At 37.0% G+C, this 14761-nt stretch overlaps 1 protein-coding gene across 4 annotated transcripts in view; it reads left to right on the top strand.

Annotated features, from left to right (window-relative positions):
* Positions 1-374: 374 nt before the first annotated feature.
* CEP120 (centrosomal protein 120) overlaps positions 375-14761 on the top strand; it is a 37635-nt gene continuing 23248 nt past the window's right edge. Inside the window, exons 1-11 of one of the 4 annotated variants that reach the window (XM_051642108.1) lie at positions 375-533; positions 2008-2164; positions 3052-3166; positions 4015-4156; positions 5949-6097; positions 7293-7490; positions 9537-9758; positions 10001-10205; positions 11276-11389; positions 12673-12850; positions 14460-14609. In XM_051642108.1, the coding sequence (XP_051498068.1) occupies positions 482-533; positions 2008-2164; positions 3052-3166; positions 4015-4156; positions 5949-6097; positions 7293-7490; positions 9537-9758; positions 10001-10205; positions 11276-11389; positions 12673-12850; positions 14460-14609 (1682 nt within the window). In that variant the 5' untranslated portion in view covers positions 375-481. Of the gene's footprint in view, positions 534-1018; positions 2165-3051; positions 3167-4014; positions 4157-5948; positions 6098-7292; positions 7491-9536; positions 9759-10000; positions 10206-11275; positions 11390-12672; positions 12851-14459; positions 14610-14761 lie in introns of those variants that run through there. The other 3 variants (XM_051642109.1, XM_051642107.1, XM_051642110.1) reach the window with 3 other exon arrangements.

The following is a 14761-nucleotide window of genomic DNA, read 5'->3' as shown; positions in this document are numbered from 1 at the left end:
ATGCCCCGTTAGCCGACCCCGCGCCCGAGCCACCCCAGGAGCCAGAGCGATCCCCGCAGCCGCCCGGAGGCCCGTCCGGCCATTTCCCCCCCAGCGCACAGACAGATAAACCCAACCCGGGCAGACCGAGCCCCCCGCGGCCGCGCCCCCCGCCCCCCGGGCCCGCCCCGGCTGCTGCGGGCGGCGATCGAGGGGGCGGGGCCCTGGACTCGGGGGCGGGGCCACGGCGGCGGGGGGCGGGGCCACGGCGGCGGGGGCGGGGCCTCGCGCCCGCCCGGGAAGTGTCGCGGCGCGCGGCGGGCGGGGCCGCCGTTGCCAGGCGGAAGTGCGGCGGGAGGGCAGTTGGCGTTTAAAGGCTCCGCGGCGGCAAAAGGGCGGCGGGCGGCGGCCGGTCTGGTGGGGGTTTCCGTTCCGTTCTCTGCGCCGGGCGCTGCTGCGCTCCCGAGCTTCCGCCTCAGCAGTTCCCGGACGGGGTGGGGAGATGGTGTCCCGAGCCACCGATCGCCTGCTGGTCGTCGTCTCCGTCCTGGAAGGTAAAGGCCGGGGCGGGGGGGGGCCGCGGCCTGCCGGCCGCTGGTGGTCGTCTCTACCCTGCGCGCTAAATGAGGGTGGTCGCCCCCTCCCCATGTGTGTTTTTTTTTTTTTTTGTGGAGGGAGCGCGATAAGCCCGACTGTGTTTAATAAACTGGTTCTATGAATAAAGCTGTGGACATAGGGGCTTTTAAGCCAGGATGGACTAATCCCAGCTTGCTTGTGCAGGTTATTGCCCCAGATATTTAAAATGAGTGATGAAAACCTTCGTACTTTACTAAAAAAACAGTTGTGCTTTTCTTGCCTTGCAAAAGCCGCCTGTTCTGCGCAGCCCTTTAACGCCCCCCCCCCCCGCCCCCGCAGCCGTGCCCGGCGGGGCTGAGGATCCTTTGCCACCGCGTCCTGTGGGTCAGGCCGGGGCAGCCCCGCATCCCCTGAGGCCCTGTCTGCCGGCGGCAGCGCCCCTGGGCATCCCTGCGGGCTGCGGAGGTTCTTCTCCTGGCTCTGGAGTCGGAAACGCTTTGAACCAAAATACTGGGGTCCAGCTGATGCCTTACGGTGATCAGGATCGTTTCGTGTGTCTGCGCCTTTCTTTTTTCCTTTAAGTAATATTCTGGTATTTCTGTTCCTTATTAGTAATCTACTGTAAGCTTTCTTTGGTGTTGACGGGAATACCTAGCTAATCATTCTTCATCTTCTATTTCTACAGATTTTACTTGCTGAGGTGTGCGAGAGTGGAGTTTTTATATGTTTATTTGGGTGTTTTTTCTATTTTGGGTTGTTTAGGGGTTGTTTTGGTTTTTTCTCCTGAATGCTTTCTCTTTGTCAAGTAAAGCCTATTATCTCTCTGACATCGTTTATCAAGGTAACTTTAAAATAAGGTCTTGTTCTCAGACATGCACATAGCCCTTCCCACACTGTAATATATGTACATTTTTAAAGTGCTTGCTTCATTTTGTCATTTCAGTTATTAATCTGAGTATGGGAGGATGCTGAACCCTGAACAGCTTTAGGCACTCTCCAAATCTAGTCGTGTGGGCGTTTTTTTAGCAACAAATAGTTAGAAAAACGCCTTACACTACTTTGATTCGATCATGTTGTGTTGCTTTGATGTGGAGCAGTGATAAAAAATCCTGCAGAGGCAAAACATTCAATCCCTGTCTCTCACCTTTTCACTTGATCGATTCCCCATTATGTATTTCTCAAAATTAAATTGTGCTAGTTGCCTAGTTTCTTTATCTCTTCATTCTTTATGTCTTGCTATTTCTGGATGTTTCATAAAGGTTATGTTTGTGTTTCGTATTACTTTCTTACTTCTGCATAGTGGGAAGACTTTTAATATGAAGAACATAGGTTTAGAGTCATCACCAGGAAGGTGATCTAGGAAATGTATTTTTATGTCATCAATTCATGGCATAAACATGAGTTCTTACAACTTGTTTAGTGATTGTGCATGGCTATTACACTTTTTTACAGGGCGCTATTTTCCAAAACGAACCAAGCATATGCTTATAGTTGAAGCAAAGTTTGATGGTGAACAGTTGGCTACTGATCCTGTAGAGCATACTGATCAGCCAGAATTTGCTACAGAATTGGCTTGGGAACTTGATAGGAAAGCACTTCATCAGCACAGGTAATGATAGAAAGTAAAGTTTAATTTGGAGATAAAATTTAATTGTGTTGTCTTTACAGCTACAGAAATACAATTTTTGTGTTGGTGTCATCAGAATTTTTTTTTTAGAAGCTTTCTTTTAGCTGTACACTAATTTACTGTAATATTGCCAAAACCAAAAAAAAGTAGCATGCGGAAAGATAAGTGATGTTTAAAAATTCTAAGGATATGTTTTTACACTACTGAAAAAGACCACACGAGATTACAGCAAATTAATAATGAACCATATAGTTAAAGCATTGGATTCAGGCTTTCTCATATATATATTGTGACACAGAATTCACTTAACTTCAAATCTGAAAAGCCTGAGTAAAATGTATTTGAAAATTTCAGGTAGAAGAATTGAGAAATTAAATGAAGTTTCCATAACAGTAATTTGATTTTGACTGGCAGTTTATAATATGACCTCCGAATTTTCAGAGAACTTAAAAAAAAAAGGCTGTATCTTTGTCATTTGATGAAAGAAAAGTGCCTAAATGTATCTTTTGTATAAGTCCTGTGTTTAAGATACGCTCACAGGTGAAATTCCAGTTCCATGTGAGGTCCCATGCTTATTTCACGTACACAGAAAAGACTGAATTTGTTTGTTACTAACATCTTTTTAATAGCACTTGATCCTTTGTGAAACTCTAGTATGCTCATCTTACAAAATTAATCTACTTGTTGATTCTGTTGTTTAATGTTTAATATTTAGATGTTCAGTATAAACTCAGTTTCTGATCAACTAAAACTAGTTACGCAAGAGTAAATTTTGTATCTTTGGGATGCTTGAAATGTACAAATTATTTTTGTGAACCAATTACAGGAAATACCTTTTATATTTTGGATTTCAACTGTTGTTATTTCAGGCTGCAGCGTACACCTATCAAACTCCAGTGTTTTGCATTGGATCCTGTGTCTTCAGCTAAAGAGAATATAGGCTATATTGTACTTGATTTAAGGGCTGCACAGGAGAAGAAACAGGTATGTTGTGCAGTGTGAAGCTTTAAAAATTTGTTTTAACAGTGGTGCTGTTACAGATTAAATTTTTACCTGCACCTTAAATTATAAGTCTCGTTCTGGAGTATGATTCTATCTTGATGGTATACTTTTTTCTTAGGAGGACACCAATCTTGACACTGCATAAAACATGGCAGATAAAAATACTTTTCTACTAATCTTTCACTTGTGAATTTGAGAATTAGAACGCTTGTAAGCAGCACTTTAAAGCAATTCCATTATTTAATCACCTGGAAAAATCTATTAGTCATCAATATTGGGCAGTCGCAGTCATTAAGTCTAGTTGTAAGGGGTGTTTTTTTTAATGGGCCTCTGTTAAAGATGTGTTAGGTGATAAGAAGTTCTAGCCATTTAACACAGCATAGAGTAAACATAATATAATTGATATACATTTAATTTGTGCTTGATCAATGCATAATTCTGATATGAGTCATAACTGAACCCTGTTGTCTTTATTTTGACATCACACTTCGTAAAGATTTCTGATCCGTATAACTTACTGTGCACTTTCAATTGAGAATTTGAAGATTTTCTCTTAATTGAGCATTTATTGCGTACTTGTTTACTTGTTTCCTGTACAAATCAGTGGAAAAAGAGTATGTTTAGTAGACTTCTGGAAGCCGTTCCATAGAATCTTTCATTATAATAGGTCAAAATAGACCACATTTTTGGAAATAAAAAAACAAGGTATATTTCTGTAGATTATGAAGTAGAAATGCTAGACCAAGTTCAGTTTCTCTGTAACAGTATTATCTTATTTTCCTGGAGTTTTTAGATGTTTTTGGTATTTATTTTTGTTTTCAATTATTTAGGCACCGAAATGGTATCCACTGCTTAGTAACAAGTACACTAAATTTAAATCTGAAATACAAGTAGGTGTTGTGTTGGAGACTGATTCAAGAACATCTGTTGATGGTTTTAAAGCAAAGGAGGCACCCCCTAGAGAAGGGAAGGGTAAGTAACATCACTCATTTTGAATGAAAAATGTTCCTGTGCCTATGAACCTAACACTTGTTGCAAATGTATTTTAAGTTTCAAAATAATTGTAATTTTATAGCATTTTCCATGCAAATTCTTTTACGGGTAATTGTTGTACCATGTACTAATTTTACGAGGGTGCTTTACTGTGGTAATTGTGTGACTTTGAGGTGGACAGAGTTGTAAACCAACTGTTCCTTAAAATGAGAATCAGAGTCTCGTAGTTTAGTACTATGGGCATTTTGCTGGTATTTCTGGGCCTCAGAAGGTTGTGTAATGAAAGAAGAGAGGAGCTTCTTTAAAGAATGCAATTTCACTAGTTCAAACAAGTTAGCAGTTTAAAAAACCAAAACCAAATACTTTAACTTGATTTTAAAAAGACCCCCAAAATAAATAGATATTTATTTCCTGTCTCGTCCCCCACCCAAAACCCCGTCTACTTAGTTTCTAAAAACTAAGCTTTTTTTACAGCTAGTTGATTTTCTCCTACTTACCTTACAATACTTTGTGTTCTTGCCCTGAGGATAACTGTTCCGTAATTCTGAATTTATTATCTGCTTAAGATCTGTGGCTGTGGTTTTGTAAAAACAGAGTGCTCAGGGGCAATAAGTGTGAGAGTTGGTAAGGCAGTGTTGAATTGCTTAGCTTACTCCATCCTTTCAGGTTCACAGCAAAGCACAGGGAATTTTGCATGTTGTAAAGCTTGTAAAGAAAACAAGGAACTGCTCTAAAATATTTGTTAATCTGCACTTGTGATCATTGTGCCCACTACTACTCCTACCCCTCATGACACTGGCAGAAAATAAAAGAAATCCCTTCTGCCTTCACCTAGCACTGTGTTCTACTTAGTGCTTTCTGTGGAATAATTGATCTAAACAAGGTTGCTGGATTTTCCGTTTTTTCTGCCATCTCAAGATCAGTCAATACCACATTTAGGCAAGGGAGGGAAAAAAGTGTGTAGATTTTCACAGACGTAAAGTTAATAAAGTTAATGTACCTAGAATTGGGTGTGACAAATCTAAGATACGCAGCTGTAGTCTAGTCAATGTTAAGGAGATGTTTTCCTCTTAGGATTCATACACTTTGATTTATCTATTTATTTATTTATTTTTCTCTTCAGTGACCTAAGGGATCTAAAGTTTCCAGTGTTCGCAACAGAGCTTTTTGGTATACAATAAAGTGCTGTGTGGTTATGTTATTTGGTGTAACCTTAGATGCTTTCAAATGCTTGGAACTAGTAAACCAGCATACAGAGTGTTTTAAGCACTGAAGACTTCAGATGAAAAATCTTTAAATGAAACGTTGCAGAGATCTGTCAAATGGGATAGCATACTTCTTTCAACAGTTAAACAGGCTGTTATATGAAGTTACTTTCTTGCATTTCTTTAAGGAGTAAAATAAACAAACAGCATTGTAGACTCTAATGAAAAAATCCCATCCCTGTCATGTTACTTAGTGTTACATGAAATAAAAATATGCTCAAGCATTCTGTCTAGCACAGTGTTAAAAATAACATCTGTTCCTACTGAACATAAATTAATTTCACCAGTTTTTGGTAGCTATACCTAAGTGTACTTAGGGACTTTTGAAATGTTTTACTGAAATGTGTGAAATGTGTTGAAATATTTTGGAACCAAGCATAAAGATATTTATTTGTAATTTTTCTTTTCACATGTACAACAATTAAAGGAAAAATACAATTATATATATAAGATTCCTGCAGCAATTAATAAGGTCACAAGTACTTGTTTTTTTTACTTTTTCCTAGCATCTGCCCTTCTTTCTGGACTAGACCCTAGAAGTGTTGTACCAGTCTTGAATGAAGAAGAGGGTTATCATCAAATTGGCCCAGAAGAGTACTGCAGAGACTACTTTGTCCTGTCGGTAACCATTGCATTTGCCACACAGCTGGAACAGGTTTGTTTCCTTGTTGTGTGTAGTTTTGAAGAAGTACTGTCCTATTTTTTTATTCTTACCTTCCTGTGCCTTATTTCTAGATAGGATTTTTTTGTTATCCTGTAAGTTTTGTGCAAGAGTCTTGTCCCATATTGAATTAATATACATTAATTTGAATTTTAAAACTTTAGATAGTGCTTATATGTCAAATTACAGATGTAAGGTCAAAATTATTTTTGAGCACTAAAATAGTGTTTACCTTAAATGTATACATTTGTTACAATATAGTATAAAAAATGCAAGTATGGATAATATCAGTCTTCAATGTATTGCCCCTGTGCTGAAGTTCAAGCAAGACAAAAAACTTTTAAGATCCATAAGGTATATGAAACAGTAGAGTTTATGTGTTGCCTGAAGTAAAGACTTACTAGCTTGGATGAAGTGCAATGCTAATGTGATTATTTGAGCTTTAGACCTCAGCTCCTGTGTTCATTTTGTACTGTACCACACTGATACATACTGTCTGATTTAAAAATACAGATGTGGCCAAGCTACTGAGAAAGTAACAACTCCAAGCCGTGTTATTTGAACTGATCTATAGCTCATAGTGTATGATAAACTCTTCTCAGTCTTGTATTTTTTTTTTTCCACAGAAAATACTTTTCCATGACAGAATTATAGAGCCTTGTGGTGTAAATTTACTGTGATCAGTCTGGTGTAGCTTGTGCCTTTTTAGGCTTTGAACTCACAGTTACAGTGGCTACAGGGTGAAGTAGCTGGGTTTGCCTATTCCAGTCTTTTATTCTGTCACCAAAGTTATATAATGAACTCATTGTCTAATCTGCACTCTGGATATTTTGTGAGGCACTACTTGTTTCTGAATAATTGTGCAGTGCTCAACATAATTGAATATTTGATGTCGGTTACAGTCCTTAGATAAAAGTCTTAAAGGAAATTAAAAAATGGGTCATTTTTTAAGTTATTGATATGCTTTCAAAGATTTTTTTTTTTAAATTCAGTTTTATATAATATAAAAGTTTTGTGTTGTGTAGTACAAACTAGGATTTAGGTCAGCTGCTCAATAGTTTGAGATCATTTTAAGCTCTTCAATTTTCAGATCACTTTAAGCTCTTCAATTTGAAGCTAATACTTAAGGATTACTGTAACTGTACATTAACAAAAGAGATACACTCTACTTTTTCTCCATCTTTTTTAGTTAGTTCCTAGTACTATGAAGCTTCCTGAACGACGACCTGAGTTTTTTTTCTACTACTCATTACTGGGAAATGATGTCACAAATGAACCTTTCACTGATTTAATCAATCCAAACTTCGAGCCAGAAAGAGCTTCAGTTCGAATACGTAGTACAGCTGATGTCCTTCAAGTTTATTTTTGTGCACAGTCAAAATTGCAGGTAATCCGTTTCTTCTCAGATGTGATTGAAAATAAATAATGAAAATAAAAAAATATCATATGGTTCAGGCTGAAATTGGAAGTTATTTCATTTTTGCAATCTAGATTGTGTGTTTTGGCTCACATATAAACTGATTCTCCTCCTGGTATGAGGGGATCCTTAGCAACAAATTTCCCCGCTCCGTTGTCTCTTTAGTACAGTCACTGGAGTAAGCTGGGTTACATGCCATGATAAAAGTTATTAGTGAAACCTGATATTCCCAAATAGCTAATGTGGGATTCTCAAGAGCTCTGGACCTGCTCTGCAATCACACCATCTGCAGCCCACAATCCTGCTTTGTTCTGCCTGTGATAACTTCACCCACACCAGCTGCTCAGTGACTCTTGCCTAACTTCCAAAATCACTGTCTTCAGCACTCTTAGTGATTAAAAAGGGAGGTCTGGCTTTTTTCTCACTCCTTTGCCAAATACTATTTTAAAATGTACTACAACCATATTTGGACTGTTAATGGATATTGCTTATTTTTAGCTATGTCTTTTAATGGAGGATATGGTTTTATGGTGGAAGTGGCAGTGTTAGTTTTATGATTGAGCTTTACGGTCTTTTCCAACCTAAATTGTTCTATGATTTAAAATATTGGACAGTATTGAAGGTATCTGTGGCAGTCTGTGTCTGGTTCACAGTTAACTCATTACAAAATAAGAGATTATTTGGTTGAGGGTAGTACAGGGTTTCTAATTACATAGCTGGTAAATAAAACAGCATGAGTTGTACAAACTAAATCTTGGATCTGGACCCTTTTAAAGTTGTTTTTCTTCAAATGTGTACAGATCACTTTGTGTTTTGTTGGTTGTTTTTTTATCTAGGTTGGTTTAAGAATGCTTCTGTTTTAATCTTATATTTTTCCAGGGTTTTTTTTTTCTCAACTTAATGACAGTTTTTGGTGAAACATATGCACTGCTGTGCTTGGAATTTCATCTTAGTCTATGGTCTTGAAAAAAATGTACTTAATATAGCACATATCATATATCTACATCTACAGATAATTGTGTTTTCATCATGGTTAAGAATGACTTTGAACAAGAACATCGTATTAAAGAAAACTGAACACAAATTTGAACAATTTGTGTCAGATCCACATCTTGATTTACAGTTTGCTTTCTCTGAGTTCTCACTCAGCTTTGTAAAATTCAGAGTATAGCATAAGAGCACTGTATTTGATCCTTAATATTTAAAGTATTTTTTCTGAAAATTAAGACTAGTCATAAAAGAGGCTAGCTGTTAGACTAGGAGGTTGTGTGTATATAAGGAGAGTAACATTGTATATGTGTGTATGTGTGGATATACACGCACCTGGATGTGCATACTGACAGCTGACACTTGTTAACATTCAAGTATTCATTAAGAGAAATAACTGCTGAAGATCAGAATAGTGTTCTGATCTGCTAAAACAGAAAGAGTCTTAGTTGGAAAAAAGCAAATCAGTATGTAAGTTTCAAAGAGTAACTTCCACTGAGGAAACTAAATTATCTTAGAGTGGTTTTTTTTAAGATGCATCTTTTACTTAGGTGTATAAATATTAAACTGGAAGGAAGCAAAAGTTGAGGCAAGTTTTGAAAAAGGAATAGTGATTCTTGCCAGAAATTAAGGACACTTAAGTGAGTGGTGTTTAAATATAGGCATGAAGACCGAGTTCTCAAATAACCCTCTTTTACCCTGTGCATTTTATATACCTGTACTTTAAGGGCAAGAATATGTGCTGTGTTCAAAAGCCACAGTAACTTGTCCTCTAGAAGGGGTAATATGACAAGGTCAGTGCAGTGATCTGCTGCTGTGCTAGCACTGGGCAAATCCTACCAGCTCCATCCTGAATTTCCGTAGCTGTTCTTACACTGGTCCAAACACCTGCTGTCAGCACACAGGGCCTAGACTAGGGATGAGCATTTTAATATGTTACATTTATTCTACCTTTAGTAGATGATGTTTGGAGAGATCAAGTGGAAATTCACATACCATTTACTTTCTGGCACTTTTGTACATATACAGATCCATCTTTGCTGTGGAGACCAGTCTCTTGGAAGCACTGAAGTACCCCTGTCTGGACTACTGAAGAAAGGAAATGTGGATCAACACCCTGTGGCAATAGAAGGAGCATTTGTCCTTATTCCACCAAACAGAGCTAAACAGAAACTGCCACATTTGCCTTTGGATATGGCTCCTACTGTTGGGGTATCTATAGTTCTGCAAAGGGAGAGCTTGAGTTCTCAGGTATAACTTTAACATTTATTGTTGCTTTAGATACTGTGGCAGTTTCATGTTAAAAAATTGGTATTTCTAAGTCATATTTGACAGTGAAGTAACTTATAGTGTGAAGCGTAAGTTGCATGATACAAATAATCCTTTCTTTGCTTTCTATGTTAGAAAATTAGTATCAAACTATAGAAATGTTGTAGGCAGATTTTTTCAGTCCAAGCCATGATCAATAAAAGAAAAACTATCACTTCATTCAGCCTTTGATTCCCTTAAATGCTCCAACTGAACCTAAACAGCCACAAGAGAAAGCTCTTTCACCCATTAGTGGAAAAACAGAGGGCCTCCAGGAGAGATCCCAGAATATCCCATATCAAGCCTCCCACTCTTCAGCAGAAGATGAAGCAACAGAAAGTGAAGTGGAAAGTCTTAAGTTTGAAAAAGGCACAAGTCTAAAGACAAAAGGTATGGAATATATATATTTTTTATTATTTTATTTTATTTTTATTTTTTTCCAGCTGTGAAGTATGATTTCGGATTAGTACTAATCATTTGTGGTGATAAATTTCAGACAAGAATTATTTGCGTAAAAAAGTAAAAGGAGAATAAATGTTGTTATTTGAACATAGTGGTTGTGAAAAACACTTGAAAGAGCCAGATTGGGGATTTTTTGGTGTGTAGATTTCAAGTTACATTGATGTTCATCAGCTTCAAAAAGAATACCAGCAGTATTTGGGATTCCCTGAATTTGATAATGGAAAGATTCAGTACAGTACTAATGAAAAACCTGACTTGCTCAATGAGGAGATGAAGTTACCTAATTTTCCCATGTATTAAATTGAAAGGCAGGGAAAATCTGGGGATTTTAATATTACGTAGGAATTTACAGTTTGGATAATACATTGTGAAAACATTCATTCTGTACAAATTGCTGATCAAAACCGAGCAACTGGGTTTTGAGTTTGTTTTGGTTTTTTTTGTTCATTTTTTAAATTATCCTTTCACAGGAACTTGGTAGCCCATAAAGCTTTCTGAGACTTCCCTTGGTTTTGGTTTGAGAACTTGGCTAGGAAGAAGCTGACGAGCAACAGACATGAGAGAAAATAGTATAATGAGAAATTCAAGCTCAAAAGAAAGAATATTAGTTTTCTGAACATTACTGAATGTGCATTGTCTTAACAGGAGATTTACAAGTAAAGCTGAATGATTATTTTTCTAATTATATTTGTATTGCTGTTCTTTTGAGATGAGTTCTAAAGTCACCCAGTTCTGTAGAGGAAGATCAATGTCCTAGAACATGTTCTCAGGATTTTTCTGCTAATTCAGCCAGACTTTCTTTCAATCCTAACTAGTCATATGTAAGCAATGATTAAGTCACTTACATGGACTGGATCAAGAAAAAATATCGTGAACCCAGAAGCTAGTTTGAATATGTGGTAAAGAAATGCAGCATGATGCTTTTTTGTTAACAGTAACAGTAATTTTGCAAGTCTGTTTTGGTATGGAAAACATGTTATTTCACATTTATCTTTTAGGGCTAGTGTCTGAGCCTTGCCAGGAGGTTAACCAAGAGTGTACTGAAGAGCTTCCTGTTTTCAAATCACAGGGCAGAGCAAAGTCACCTCTATTGCCAGATCTGCAGAATTCCAGTAATGCAAAATTTATTGAATTTAGTATATTGAATAAAATTTGAACGTAGTAGCAACTTCAATTAATTTTAACAGTAGGCTGTATGCATTTTTGGCTGTCTTGTCTATGACAGCCTTAAACTTCGGCTGTTTCATTGCGCCAATCTAGTGACTTTCTACCTGAATTACTGAAAACTATTTCATTCCTATGTTGTGCTAAGTAGCTGATTTTGAGCATTACTTGATTTTTTTCTTTTTTTTATTGTTACTGTTAATGCAAATAAAACACTTAAAAACAAGCAGGAAAAAATATCAATGCTAGCAATTATGTATTTTTTTAAAAAATTCCAAAATTGAAACATTTTAGGTAATGGTGGAAAAAAGAAGATCAGAACAACTAACAATTACAAAAGGCAGCTGAGATCTTCTCTGACAGTTTCCTTGCCTCTTTCACTGCTTTACTGTCTTAAACATTTTTGCAGGATACCTTTTGGAGAACCTGTTTATAGAGCTTGTAATTTGACCTTTTACTCTTTTAAGGCAGTACTGGGTTCCAGGGCAAGGATCTGAGAGGCCTGGATGCAACTGGACAGGCACTTGCTTCTCCTTCCAAAATTATCTAATGGTTGTCTCAGTAGGTGGGTTCTGATCAAAAGGTATAAGCAAGTGTGCTTTACAGACCTAGCTGAGAGCGTTTTAGTTTATTTCAATAGTTAAACCTCAGCTTGGGACCAAGAGTTAAACCTCATTTTAGGAGCAATAGTTGATCCTGCCTTATGTGAGTATTGTATTTGACCTGGTGCTATTTTTTCAGTTACAAACTAAAGACGTTAGTTAATTCAAAGTAAAGCAAGTTACTATGAATGTTGGGGTTTTTTGAAGCCTGCCTTTTCTGCATACCCTCAAGCTGACCAGGGAAGGTACATAAACTGTTGAAACTGAAGTCTTACAGCATCCTTCTGAAGAATTTTGTATCTTGCATCTTCAGTCTTAACTTTTCTTCGGTGAGATTAACATACATAGCTTTAAAGATTAATTAAAAAAGGAAACACACTACAGGATCTTCTAAGATGATTTAAAGTAGATTGGTTTTTTGGTGTGTGTTTTGCTTTGGAAGCAGTGACTTCCAAATAGAGTGGCTATTTTTCATTACTGTTAGCTTATGATACAAAGGATTGAAATCTCTTGGGGATCAACCTATCTGTACTTGCATTTAAAATATGAGACTTATCTTTAATGTATTTTATTATTTGGGGCAGAACAAATTATTAAAAACGCACACAAATTCTCTTCCGTGTTTTCAGCTGATAAAGGTGCAGCGGCTGCATCTCGACCCACCCCTGGGAGTGCTTCCAGTTCATCTGAGCCCAAGTCAGCACAGAAAATTGTAATTCCAGCAGCCTCTCACCATTTTTGCTTTTCAATAGACTTACGAAGTATACGCAGTCTGGAAGTTGGTTTTCCTATAAATTGTGTTTTAAGGTACATTTTATTTATGTTGATCTTATTCTTCGTAATAGCAGTATCTTTCTTTTAAATACAAAGACTTCGTAATTTGAATGATTGCTGATATGTTGCCTCATGCCTTTTAGCTGTGTACTGCTCATTTTCATTAGCGAAATACTTGGGAGTGTTCCTCTGGCTCATCACTAAACTTCTGAGCATTACTGCATTAAAGGTGTAGTGTGTCACTTGTGACCAGCACTGTAATTTGTGTTCACTCTCACTTGACTGCTTGTGTTCAGACGATAAAGATCATCATTCAATCTTGAGAGTGAAAAGGTGACTACTTGTCTCCTTACTTTCTGGCTGCCTTTCTAGCTGATCAAAGCAGTGATTTCTGTATCTTTCCAAGTTTCCAACAAAAATCCTTTGTAGTGTTATAGTAAGAAACAGATCACTTGGTTTGTATATGACAATGAATCTAAAGGAAGCACATTCTAGCCTTGAAAGTAAAGAATCATGATGGTAAATGCATTACTATAAGGGTTTTTTTATGGTGTTTGCATATGAGAAGTAGCATCTTTTGTTACATTTGTGGAGTTATAAAAAATAAAGGATTTTTTGAGACATGAGTTGTGTGCCTGAAGCAGAAGTAGAAAACTATCAGTACTAGCTTGGATCAATTGCTTTGTGATTACGTAGTTTTATTTCATGTGACATTAGAAACAATGGTAGTACTTTTGGCAAATTAGCAGATGTTAGCTGGGAGGTGAATGCTAAGTTGGAGGAATAAGAACTAAAAAGTAGGAAGACCAATTAAAAGTAAGGGAATTGAAGCCAGTATCTGTATACAGGTTGGGATTTGGTGGATTTTTTAACATTGCCAGTGAAGAGAGGAACTTTCTTTTATCAACTCCTTTGGTTTGTTTAAATTTCCCTTAGAGTTTGGGATTAAGAGTTTGTATATGCATGGATGATTTTATTGTTTTAAAAAAATACATTCCTATTCATGGAATGTTAGTTACTGAGGTGTATGTGAATTCAGTGGCCTCCCCTGTGCTGTAGTTTGTCATAGACTGAGCTGTGCCAGTAGAGTAGTTTCAGGCCACACTGTACCAGCTTGGTAAAATGACTTTCCTTTTAGTGAATTAAACTGTAGGTATTATAAACTATATTTTGCAAGTGTGACTGAAATTTTCAAATGGTTATGACACTGTGTATATGTATGCTTAGATATCAATTATTGTATATCAGACCAATCTTACCTGTAAATATAAATGTTTGCAAGTAGCAATCCACATCTGAATATAGTATTCCATTCTTCTGTTTCTCTGCTCACATTATATCATAATTACAGAATTTTAAGAAAATATTAATTCGTATAGGTGTAACCATACATGTTATTAAAGCTTTTTTTTTTTGTCAAAATAACAGCAAATACAAATAGAACTGGATCAGTGCGGAAGTATATGAAAATATGAACATTTGAGGACTCAGTTCTGTTGCTGGATGTATTTGTGCAAATTGTGCTAACTTTAATACAAGTCGTGCTTCAGTAAAAGATAAACTTCTTGTTATAGAAGGTATAAGAAAAATGGATTTATTAAATTATTGGGTTTTATTTTTTTGTTGTTACTGTTTTTATTAGGTACTTGTATCCATTTTTTGGCAGTGCAGCACCTATTATAACAAGCCCACCTGTAGAAGTCAGAAAGAACATGGAAGTCTTTCTCCCACAGTCCTGCTGTGCATTTGACTTTGCAGCTACACCTCATCAACTTCAAGATACTTTCTTCAGGTGATGACTTTCATTCGTCTAATTTTTTAATTTTTTTATTACATCATTTTTTTAAAATGCAGTCACAAGATCACATTTTTTATTTTAGATCATCATCAGTTTGAGAGTTTACTAAAGAATCCAAGTGCCTACAAATATTTTATACACTGCTC

The sequence above is a fragment of the Apus apus genome, chromosome Z (assembly GCF_020740795.1).
Source record: "Apus apus isolate bApuApu2 chromosome Z, bApuApu2.pri.cur, whole genome shotgun sequence".
NCBI classification, from domain to species: domain Eukaryota; kingdom Metazoa; phylum Chordata; class Aves; order Apodiformes; family Apodidae; genus Apus; species Apus apus.
The sequence above is the reverse complement of the archived record's forward strand: the minus strand, read 5'-3'. Positions and strand labels throughout refer to the sequence as shown.